The sequence below is a fragment of the Lytechinus pictus genome, chromosome 15 (assembly GCF_037042905.1).
Source record: "Lytechinus pictus isolate F3 Inbred chromosome 15, Lp3.0, whole genome shotgun sequence".
NCBI lineage: Eukaryota > Metazoa > Echinodermata > Echinoidea > Temnopleuroida > Toxopneustidae > Lytechinus > Lytechinus pictus.
In genome coordinates, this window is record NC_087259.1 from 28,947,872 (window position 1) to 28,961,107 (window position 13,236).

At 35.3% G+C, this 13,236-nt stretch overlaps 1 protein-coding gene across 1 annotated transcript in view; it reads left to right on the forward strand.

Moving 5' to 3' along the window:
- Window positions 1-13,236, forward strand: part of LOC129277549 (uncharacterized) — a 34,206-nt gene that overhangs the window by 12,550 nt on the left and 8,420 nt on the right. The window contains exons 5-7 of the mRNA XM_064110063.1: window positions 6,833-6,957; window positions 9,383-9,517; window positions 12,223-12,359. Coding sequence (XP_063966133.1) covers window positions 6,833-6,957; window positions 9,383-9,517; window positions 12,223-12,359 — 397 coding nt within the window. The remainder of the gene's footprint in view (window positions 1-6,832; window positions 6,958-9,382; window positions 9,518-12,222; window positions 12,360-13,236) is intronic.

Consider the following 13,236-nt stretch of genomic DNA (forward strand, 5'->3'; position numbering starts at 1 on the left):
ATATCTCTCATCGATCTATGTAACCCAATCCACTTTACAACAGGGAGATCAAAAAACTGTTATGAGTAGCTGTACAAACCATCCCCTGTACATCAACAAGAAGAAGACGGAAACATTAGAGAGAGAGCGAGATGCGGTTAGCTGAGAACTGGGTCAGGAATTACTTGTTCCTAATCCGTTTCAAGCTTGACTAGGAAGATCCAACCTTGGCCTTGAAGATAACAGCAGTGGTTGGATTTCAATAGCCTTCCCTAACCCAGTTAATAATCAAACTTTCCTTAAATTTCTTCAAATTTTCATCCTTACACAATCACCTACCATGCAACTTTTGCCATTTTGTCTAGTGCCCCAATACTGTAAAAAATGTTCAGTTTGCTAATGATAGATATGATTATTATTAGCTGTGGTGTCTGGTTTTGACTCTCTCTTACTTGTTAACGTTGACTTGACCCTGTAATTAACAGAGGACTTTTTGGCCCTAAACAGGATGAATTAGCATGGCCATGTTCCAGACGGAGGCACAAGGGGCAGATATCCCCTCTATATCTTGAGAATTTCCCATTGAATGTGCATCCGGGGGGGCCACTTCCATTGACGAGTGGATACCATGCGCGACCATGGGGTCTCGAAAATCACCCTAAACACGTATTTTCCATATTCTGAAAATGCACCCCTTAACAAGTATTGGCGTGTGAAACCCTACCCTTAACAAGTATTGGAAACAAAACGATACTCTTGGCAAGAATTCCCTGAAATGAACCCCTAAACAATAAGTACAGCAATATTTTATTGTTATGTGACGGGTCCGTCGGTCGTCGGTTTTACCTTTACCCTTTACACACCATTTGGTTTATTACTGCCCCACCTTCCACACCTCGTGCAAATCGGACTCTAAACACGTACATTTTAATTTTGTTTTATCATCCCAGCAAATTTGACCCTAAACACGTAGCTTTCCTAGCAAAATAGATTATTTTAGTGTTTTTGACACCCTTATCACGTTACGTACGTAACGTGCCCTATCTTGAAAAAGACATCCTTTTTACGTGTTTTTTTGGTCGCGCATGGTATCCACTCGTCAATGTAAGTGGCCCCCCCGGGATGTGCATATAACTATAAAGAAATTTGTCATTGATGCCCTTTCTATATTCAAATTTGATATCTGCGCCCCCTCTCTAACATCCTTGTACGGCCTCTGGCTGTCACAGTGCAAGCACTATAAATACAGTGCTGAAAGTATCAGTATTACTCTGCAAAGCATGATTTAATGAATATTTTCCAGAAGTAAGGCAAGAGCCAGAGTGAAAATCATGAAATATCCTAACATTGGCAGTAAACCAGCTAGTTTGGACCTAAAGAATAGCATGACAAGAAAAAAGTGATATCATGGGGCTAAAAAAAAAAGTGTGAAAAGCATAATATAGGTGTCTGTGACAGAGGTTGTCGGAAGGCTCGATCACGTCAATTACCTTCTTCCCTAAAGACTTTATCAAACGCTCTCAAGCAAATCTCCGGAGGCGTAAATAAGCGCACCTTATCAAAGATCAACCATCATTGACAGACACTAGCTTCCATTCTCATCCATTTTCTTACTCACCTCTCTCTTTCTTTTATCTCTTATTTTCTTTCTTTCCATCAGTTCACCTGTTTCTCTTTTGTCTGTCTCTTTCGTACTGACCTTGACTTTCTGTTTTAGAGTGCCACTAATTTTCTTCATCCTTATTCTATCATTGACCGTTTATGTTAACTGTAATGATTACAAATATTCCTTCATTCTATATTCATATTATATTTGTTGGCTCAGAATGGGATACCAAACATATTCTAAGAGTTAGGGCAAATGTTGCATGAATTGCAGATGAGTGCAATATTAGCCCTGACAAGTGGAATATTTCTAACATTCCATGGAACATTTCTAACATTCCATGGAACAGAGCCATCCGATATAATTATTAATATATTTTACAAGAAAAGTGATTGAGAAACTCATGTAATTTATTTCAATCAGTTGAAATGGTGCCACTTCATGAAATCGTTTTGATCATTAAAATGCATCTTACATCTAGCTCTTCATGAAGTTGTGTAGTACCATCGAGCATTGCATTGCATTGCTTATTGTGTGCACGTGGTCTATTTTGTGAATTAAAGTTGGATAATGGCCTCATGAAGTTTAAGTTTTTAAAATATTGCACTCCTTTTCTGAATTGATACACGTAATGTTAAGTACATAGGACAGGTAATATGCTAACACTATTGCATTCTGACAAGCGGTTCCATGACATTTGCTCCAGCGACAGTTGCTCTGCTGTAAATTCGATACCACTAATTGATTGACCAACTTCAACCCTGGATTCGGTAAAACTATACCCTATCCTAACCCTTAACCTAACATAAATCCCTATTGCATCCCCAACCCTAACCCTATATCTTAGACGAAATAAACCCCGGAGCAAATGTTGTGTCACCTGACAAGCAAACCTCTGAAAGGATGATTGATGCAAGGCTTGTGTTGTATCCAAAAGTTGCTTGTATGTGTAATAATATGAAATATATTACTCATGACCCATTTGTTCTCTAGATTATGTTTATTAGAAATAATTTTCTTTACTCTCTCAATAAAATAATTCAAAACGTTGCTTCTTTTTCATTTAGTTACATGCTTAGTCATCATTTTGGTATATCATTTGTGTCCTTGCAAGAAATTCTTTACAAAATGCATGATTTTGTGAAGCTATGGTTGTTCTCAATAGGGAATTATGAAATGATGCTTGGAGCTCGCTGTGTTGCATTGGCACAAAGATGTAGCTCTTCGTTTTACTCTTACTCCCAGATCTCCAGTTGACATAAGAACCACTTCAACTTCATGCATTTTGTTCCACCATTCTTGCACAGACACAATTCATTATTGTATGTAGCTTAAAGTTTGTATTTGCATCAGTTGAACATTCTATAGTATGGTTCTTATGGCTTTCTTGTACTGATGTAAAGATGTAACCCTTCATTCTTTCTCATGAAAAGACAGCACTTTGACTTAACCCCTTCTAGGTCTCCAGCTGACACTCAATGATCAGTGGACTGCTTCTTTATTTATTCAAGTCGTCAATAGTGTGAGTCTGCTGGGGAATGATGGGAAATGACTCGTAATGTGTATAAACATGGTGGCTGTCACCAACCCATCAATCAACTTGAAGTCTCATCATTTAATGATGGATATACCTTCACTTGTGATGCTATTTAAATGAATTGGTGAAGAATGCTCCGTCCCTGAGGAAACCCACTGGCTTAGAAACGGTGTGAATCCTTGTCCTAGTCATTCCAAGACGGAACCCTGGACTGGCCATTACCTGCTGGAAAGAACTGACTGTTCCACAGTATATCACATTATGTGGTCATATCGTGTTTACTGTTCACAGTATATCACATAGTGTGCTCATATTGTGTTCACTGTTCACAGTGTAAAACAGAATCAGAACGTATCTTCAAACTGTTCCGCAATATCACACAGTGTGTCCATATTGTGATTGCTGTTCACAATGTGGAACAGAGTTAAAAGACATCTTCGCAGTATTCCACAGTATATCACATAGTGTGCTCATATTGTGTTCACTATTCAATGTGGGACAGAATGAGGACACATTTCACTGTTCCACAGTATATCACATAGTGTGTTCATAATGTGTTCTCTGTTCACAGTGTGGAACAGATTAAGAATACATCCCACTGTTCCACAGTATATCACATAGTGTGTTCATGTTGTGTTCACTGTTCATAGTGTGGAACAGAATGAGGACAAATCTCACTGTTCCACAGTATATCACAGTGTGCTTATATTGTGTTCTCTGTTCACAGTGTGGAACAGAATGAGGACACATCTCACTGTTCCACAGTATATGCCATAGTGTACTCATATTGTGTTCTCTGAACACTGTGGAAGAGAATGAGGACACATCTCACTGTTCCACAGTATATCTCATAGTGTGCTCATATTGTGTTCTCTATTCACAGTGTGGAAGAGACTGAGGACACATCTCACTGTTCCACAGTATATGCCATAGTGTACTCATATTGTGTTCTCTGAACACTGTGGAAGAGAATGAGGACACATCTCACTGTTCCACAGTATATCTCATAGTGTGCTCATATTGTGTTCTCTATTCACAGTGTGGAAGAGACTGAGGACACATCTCACTGTTCCACTGTATATCACATAGTGTGTTCTATGTTCACCGTGTGGAACAGAATGAGGACACATCTCACTGTTCCACAGTATATCTCATAGTGTGCTCATATTGTGTTCTCTGTTCACAGTGTGGAAGAGACTGAGGACACATCTCATTGTTCCACTGTATATCACATAGTGTGTTCATAATGTGTTCTCTGTTCACCGTGTGGAACAGAATGAGGACACATCTCCTTTTTTTACTGTGTATCACATAGTGTGTTCATGTTATGTTCACTGTTCATAGTGTGGAACAGAATGAGGACACATCTCACTGTTCAACAGTATATTACATAGTGTGTTCATAATGTGTTCTCTGTTCACGGTATGGAACAAAATGAGGACACATCTCACTGTTCCACAGTATATCACAGTGTGTTCATGTTGTGTTCATAGTTTGGAACAAGATGACAACTCTTCTTTACACTGTTAAAATGCTCAAATTTTGTCATTTTGAACCTCATATTCGCACACGGAGAACATGCACATTGTAGAGGTGACCACAGTGTGAAACTATCTTCACATAGTCCACAATGTAAACAACCTGTGATGTTTCTACTAAGGTTATTCAATCCAGTATGACCAGTTGATGGCTGAATTCTGTAGTTCACCTGGGCCCGTCTTCTAAAATGAATGTTTAATTTTAGACTCTGGTCTAAAGTTGTGGTTAAAATGTGGATAGCCAGTTGTGACAAATCTCTAGACAGTTCATATTCAATTTGTCACCTTTTATTTCACTCAAATCATTCATAACAGTCTTAGAATTATAAACATAATTTTAATCATCATTAAAGCATCGGGAAAAAGCAAACAGTACACATAAGAAATATAGAACAGTTTTGACATTTGGAGCTTCCCATAATGTTAGATCAGAGTTCGACCATGGCCTAAGTTACACTGAACTTCAGAATATGGGGGGAAGGGAACCCGGTGTAGTGGTCAATACTTGCACTCCCCCCAATCAGTTATATCGGGAGGAGAGACCTGCGGGTCACAGTGATTCAGTTTGCTTTTCACCTCCCAGGCACAGGTGACTTCAAACAAATAATAATGATAATAATGATATGGACCATAGATTCAGTACAGAGACCATTCAGTTTCAGTAAGCAGTGGGTTAAACATCCCTTTATTACTTTCTGTGTAAGAATATTGACCCTATAGCTTCTATTATTTTCCTACCTGAGAATAGTCTAAGACTGGTGCGAGTTAGTGCATGTAACCCCAACAAACTGGTCAAGACTTTATTTAATACTACTTGGTTCTTTCAATTCAATTCATTTATTTCCATATTCAAATTCAAATTGTACAATATAAAAAACATGATAAAAAATACAAACAAGAATTAATTAAAAATGACAAAATACAAAGAAATACCAGTACCAAAAGCTACAAAATTACAAAAACATACAGAATTGCCAAAAAGCCAAAGATGCTTATCGAGGGCAATCCCAGAATAACAGTAAAAAAAAAACATATCATGAGATACAGGGAGTGCGAGACATCAGTTAAATCATAAACAAAAGACCAATTTTGTTTTTGCAACTCCATACAAAAATCAGGAAATTGAGTCACTATTAATACTTCGCTTTTGATAAAAAGAAGGTAAAGAATTGCACTTTTTATAATTTGAAATTGCATATATTGCACAATGGTCAATAAAATCACATGTAAGAATTCCAGCACGACTAACACTGTCTGGTACATTAGTAAAAACATCTATGAGTGTGGCACTATCAGAGGTAACTCGAGTAGGTTATATCTGTCATATATTATTCTCCTTAGCCTCATATCACACAGACTTGTCTGTACGTTACTATGTATACATAAGCTTTTGATTTATATCATTTTACCAAAAAATATAAAAATCAAAATTTTGAATGAAATTAACCATTTATTTTGGGTGTTTCTATGCCAATCTAAAAGATAATTTATGCACTGACATGTCAACATACCAGGTTATTTGCATATTCGTTTTGCATATGTTTGCATATTTATCTTGTTCTTCTTTGGAAGCCCTCCATTTATGGCTTCCTTAAGCTACAATGCTCAGAAGTGAAGCAAGCTAGATTGCTCGAATTCAGGCACAAGCCAGTGGTCATGCGCCAAGGCATGACCACCGCCCCTGCACTCCCCTTTGCATGCTAATACACATATATATGTTTAGTAAGGGGGTCTTTGAAGTAGAGTTGAGTGGCTTTTGAGCATCTTCTGAGTAAAAAATTATTATTTAAGTGCCCCCCTGCATGTATGCATTTGATAGATTGTTCTTGTTTTTTGTACAAGTCTAGTACTAATTTGAATATCTTTGATAATGATAATAATAATAATACCAATATGCTTATGTAAAACCACTCCCAAATGCATCCCTATGTGCTCTATGAAGAGTGCAGAAAAGGAAAAGAGAGAAAATTGCTGGCATTTGTGGCACTTACTCATTTAAAATTCTTTTCAAATAAGTATTTTTTCAAGGTGGATTTAAACTTAGGTGTAGAAGAGTTCTTTACATATGATGGGGTGGTATTCTAAAGTGAAAAGGCAGCATGGGCAAAGGATTGTTCTCCATATGCTTGTCTTGTAAAAAATGGTTTTGCTTGCATGTATTTATCTTTACAGTGGTGTCAGCCTTCTGATAACCAACATGAGACAGTTGTCTGGAGGAACGCGAGTTGCCATGGCAACTTCTCAAGAACCCAGTATTCAGAAAAACATGAAAACACCGGATATAGCAGAGAATGTTGGTAAGTAAACACAGAGTCAGGTGCTGTTTGTACACTGTAAATTCTATGGTGTTAGAAAAACATCAGTCAGTGTTTACGACACATCCTTTACACCAAAAGAGTTTGAACATAGCACCAAATATTAAGGAGCAAGAAGTGTTATGATAAAACCAATGGATGTTGAACTAACACCATGAATTCAACACTGGTGTAGAAATGCTGTTAACACTGGTGGGGTACTTTTAACACTAGAGTTTTTTGTTTTCAGTGTAATGCCACATTGATTAGAGTATGATGAGCCAAATATGTGTTTCAATCACATTATCTGATGCTGAAATAGATAATTTACATTGATCATGGTCAGTGCTTGTAAAACATATTTTCAGGGCACAATGAATATTGTGTGATATAGCTTTCTCTGTATGGTGTGTTGGAATGCACTATTGTTATTATTATCAATCAAGTTTGCTGTAGTTTTCATTTATATTGATTGATTAATAGGAAATACAATCATATATTGGTCATATATATCATTAAATAATTAGCTCATATTATGGCACTTCATATTCTTAGCTATATAAGCAGTCTTGTTAAATACTCTTCATGCAGATGGAGTATTTCACAAATATTCATGTCTGTCTAAAAATTTGCTTTTAAATTCTCATTTGCAAGAGGTTAAAAAAAAACTGGCATCACTAGATTCATCAAATCACACTCATGAGATGGCTTTGCTATATGTGCTCCCCCCCCCCAAAAAAAAAAAAAATAATAATAATAATAAAAATATCAAGTTGATACAAAGACCAGCTAAGATTTATAAAGGAATTTTTTTCTTGAAATTACCCCTAAAATTTTTCATTTATATTGCAGGTCAGATATCAAATTTCTGAAACTCGACTGTATTTCAAAATTAAGATGCGAAACTATACACCAGTTTTACTTTGACCCCTCTCTGTGTTTAAAGTTTAAAGATATCATTTTCTCATGTATAAAGAAAAATATTCATTTTCAAAATAGTAAATAAGCTCCACTTGATAAGTCAGTGAACTCCTAGAGCAGTCACAAACTTTTATTGTAGAATAAATCATTCCTTAGAAACCACGAACTTGACAAATTGCCATGTGGCCCATGGGGTATACCTTGATACAAGGAATATAAAGGTTTACACTACTCCAAATTATCAAATTGAATGTAAGTAGCTTGGATGTTATAAAAGTTATTAGATTTTGTGGAAATACCAGCAGAAAAGTGAACAAGTACTATTGTAGAGATAGAGAAGTGCATCTGATATGTTTATGAATAATTTAGTGATGTGAACTATGATTTTCCGGTAATCATTTGATTTTGATTTTTTTCCTCAATATGACCGAAAGAAAAATGGACCAGTTGTAATCAAAACGTGAGATTATCCAGAGATTTATTTAGAGCATTTAGACTGCTTTAAAAAAACATTAAATTGATGTGAAAGTATTTTGGCCAGCCAATTTTTTGGGGGGCTGGGCAAAGAGATGGTTCTTTGACCCCATCTGATAAAGACTTAATAATAATACCATGGTAACAGAACTCAATAGCCAATCAAAGTCAATGTTACCAGGGAAGTTGCTATTGTGGCTACTTAGAATTTAGTCTATTTCATATAACAAAAAATTATCAACAAGATAATTAAATTGAATGTTATAGATCTTATTTGTGAAACATTACACCAACAAAATTCAATGGTAAAATTTTAAAGATAGGCCTAAATTTCTCGAAAGGGGAGTCGATGTATGCCACTGATGTAATTTGGGGTGTATTATATCACATTGTTTGCATTTGGTGAACTTTTATATTTTCTGGCACTTAATGTATGTACATTGACGAATGAAAATATGTTAAAGATTTCATAGGAAGTCTAGAAAGCAAGAAGAATGAAAATTCTTGATAGTTTGACTTAATGGGAAAGCGACTTGATTTTCTGTCTTTTATTGCATATTTAGAACTATGATTAACAAGGTTAGAGACATAAATATGTCTTAAGGATCTACCTAACAATGGAAGTCTACCACCCAAGATCCTAATGAGGAGCATTCACTATTCTGGTGTTCAGACTGTTGTGGAGAAGCTTGCCATTTCCAGCCATATGACAGCATTGTGTGTTGCCCATATTTGCATGGATCTGACCAATCATTCATTCAACAACAAAAAATCGATTCGATTGAGGAAATGGTCCTTCCCCTCAGAAAACAGTCTTAACATTGGTTAGGTCATCCCCAATCATTGCTGCTATTACTTTCTCCTCTTAATTTATTTGACCCTTTTCCTTTGCATCTCTCTCACTCCTTCTCCTGTTTTGCTTTGTATATTTCCCATATCCTACATGCATTATTTTACTATAGTCTGCATGTAGTATTATTTGCCTTTGTATAGGATATGTGTATGAAATGATGTATACCTGTTTATCATACAGAGGGCCTACTTCTAAAGGAGTCACCATGTCAGCATGTGATGACCCCGCATCCCAGCGTTGCCGAGCGACCAACCAGGTTCATGGATGTAGGGGATACATTCACCTTCCATATCTCTGCAAGCTATGTGGGAGAGAGTAAGTTTACATCCCGTCTTACAAAGAATTGCATTTGATCCGATCAACCACCTATGAAAAGCAAGCAATGTCAACATCTAAAATACATGGTTGTTCAAAATATTTTCTAGATACGATGTATATCCATGCATTCGTGGTTTACTTGAAATTCAGAATGCTTCTCTTTGTTTGTTTGTTGTTTCTTTGTTATTTCCTGAAGGAAAAATAATGACATTGATTATCACTGACAGCTGATATCTTGTTATACTGAAATCTTGTAATTATCACTGACAGCTGATATCTTGTTATTCTGAAATCTTGTAATTATCACTGACAGCTTATATCTTGTTATACTGAAATCTTGTATATGAATAAAAGATAGACATGCTTATTTTGATGTGAAAAAAAGAAGAAATTCTAATCGTGAAATGAACTGAAATAAAATATTTTTTTACAAATTGTAACCCAGAAGGAAAAACCAGTTCCACTGGACCAGTAGAATTTTAACTGGTAACTCTGGAAATTGGAATATCGGTTTACTGGTCTAACTGGTCATGCTGGTCCAGTTAAAATTTTACTGGTCCAGTTAAAAATTAAACTGGTCTTGAATTACTGGAATTTTATACTGGTCTGGTGGCTGTTACTGGTCTCACTGGTCTTCATACTGGTGTCCAATTCAAGCTGGTCTTTACTGGTATTTTTTTACTGGTCTGACTGGTCCTCGAACTGGTCCTCGTATACTGGTCTTACTGGATCAATTTATTACATGCATTTGGTTTGTTATATACCATGGTCAGTGAAATGTGCTGGAAAAGATGGTTAGTAAATTAATCTTTCTGTTATTTTAAATGTGATATATGAAATTACACATTTTCATTGTGAATTAGTTCACACAATTATTTGGAAAGTTTTTAAATAACAATGAGTGCCATTGCAAGGATATTCCATTCTAAATCCTGATTTTTCTTTTTAAAATAGGAAATATGCAAATGAGGTAAACCACGTGATCAGCATCGTCAGAATTACTGGTATTACTGGTCTTGACCAGTTCAATTTCAAACAATGAATTACTTTAGACCAGTTGACTATATCAGAGGAATATATCTTGCTTTGATCTTAATCATAATTAAAGGAAATAATTATTTTAATGGTAATGTTAATACTTGATCATTATGATAATATTAATAATAATCATTACAATATCAGTAACAATGATAACAGTAATAAGAATGATAACAACAATGATCATAATAATCATAATAATTATGATAATTATAAGAAGAATGATGATAACAACGATAACGATAATAACTTTCTCTGAATTGCAAGATTCATTTTCCATAATTCGTCAAATGATCTGACTTGAAATAAAGTCATTATTTATTGGACCAGTAACACCAGTTTGATGAAAAACAATTTAACTGGTACTTTGCTTCAACTAGAATGCAATTGTTTGAACTGGTCTCCAGTTGATTTTTACTGGTCCAGTAAACATATACTGGAAACCAGTAAAAATCTACTGGAAACCATTTATTGGACCAGAAAAACAAGTTTGATGAAAAACAATTTAACTGGTATTACTAATTGCTTCAACTGGAATGCAATTGTTGGAACTGGTCTCCAGTTGATTTTTACTGGTCCAGTTAAAAATCGACTGGTCCAGTAAACATATACTGGAAACCAGTAAAAATCTACTGGAAACCATTTATTGGACCAGAAAAACAAGTTTGATGAAAAACAATTTAACTGGTATTACTAATTGCTTCAACTGGAATGCAATTGTTGGAACTGGTCTCCAGTTGATTTTTACTGGTCCACTTAAAAATCAACTGGCCTAGTAAAAATATACTGGAAACCAGTAAAATTCCACTGGAAACCAGTAAAAATTCTTACTGGCCTTATTTTTTTTTTCCTACTGGAAATGGTGCAATTTTCATAGACCTTTTGTCAACCAGAAAATAGTTATTCTTGTACAAAGTTTATGTGAAAGTGAGTATTGAGAAGTTAACAGGTTAAGTTATTTCACAGTTGTCATTATTTTTCACCTAGTACTGATTCACAAGCATATATTTTCAATTTCTTTATTGAAATATATCTGTTCTGATGAGTTCACATTCTGACAAGCTGTAATATTAATTACCTAACAAGAGGTGGCAGTATTGCAATTTTGCTGCAGAATAACTTGGACTTCATCAACTTTTGGATTTACCATGGGATGACATTCAACTGTTTGTTGTTTTTTATACACTTGTGACCACATGATCATGATTATTCAAACCACCAATAAATGTGTTATTTTATTCAATTAAACATAAAAAAATTATTTCCACATTCCCTTGTGAATTAGACCCTCTAAACAAGTGTAACCCTTATAAAATACTGTGAATCAGGGAAATGTTGTAGGTGCGTCAAAGTCCAGATCAATTTAGGGGAAAATATACCCTACATGTATATGTGATGTAGTTTGAGGCCATATTATTGGTGTACAAAGCAGCTCATTCTAGAAGATTTTCAGACTTTTGACATCTCTGACAATAGTAAGGATGTCTTACATTAACTTAACACCTAAGAACATGTTCCAATGGTGTGTAAAGTCATACATAACTTTACAATGAGCTTTGTGAAAAACCACCCTCTGTACAAAGCCAATGAGAATGACAGAAATCAGTAATAAACTGGGTCAGTCTGACTGTTGATTTGTTCTTATATGTGTTTTTTTCTTATAGTTCGTCAGACTGAGAAGGCTATGTTATCGGTACAAGTGACCAATCCATATCTGATCCATGTTCAGATCATACGTACATATAACAGATACGGCATGGAAACAGCTATCATCACAGTTACTCACAAAATACACAATAAAGTAAGTTTGCTTAACAAGGACAACCACTGTTACCATATTGCATTTTGTTTCTGGAGTATTAGTTCTATATATTTTTTTGCACAATATATACAAAGGACTTGCGTTAGAGACTCTTGCTATTTTGGTTGTCTAGCATATTCATAAAATTGTCAAGATAGACAAGTATGTAAAAGATGTTGAAATCTATTCATGTTTTATCTAATATGGAGAACCTTTTGAGAATGTTTGAGAATCTTCGAAGAACCTTTTTGAGAAGTGCCGCGCCATGTCTCGAGAACCAGCTCCCCCGCTGTATCAGTGACTCTTCATCTCTGAGTTTTCCAACGGTCATTAAAGACATTTCTGTTTAATAGTTAATTGTCCTTTGTAATTGTCATTCATAATTTTCTATGATTAATTGCTTCTTCGTACACCGCTGTGATACAGTCAATGTGAAGAGCACCAAATAAATACCAATGTTGTATTGTATTTTATTTGTTTTCCCCAATAGGAAATATCCTTTAATATTAAAGTGCATACAACTGCAATACATCGCAGAATGATGCACATTGAAAATATATGTAATATACACGATAAACACTACCAGCTTATTTTCATCTATTTATTTAGGGAATATCATGGTATTTTATCATACCATATTTTATCATATCTATGGTGATTTGATAAGTACCTATCAGCCTCTGTCCATTGTGACACTGGCTCCTCATTTATATCTTTTATTTTTTCAGGATATAACAGCTATCTTGATAAGTATCCCATCAGCCTCTGTCCATTGTGACGATCTCCTTTTATTTATATCTTTTATTTTTCAGGGTAAAACAGCCATCTTGATAAGTATCCCATCAGCCTCTGTCCATTGTGACTCTGTCTCCTTATT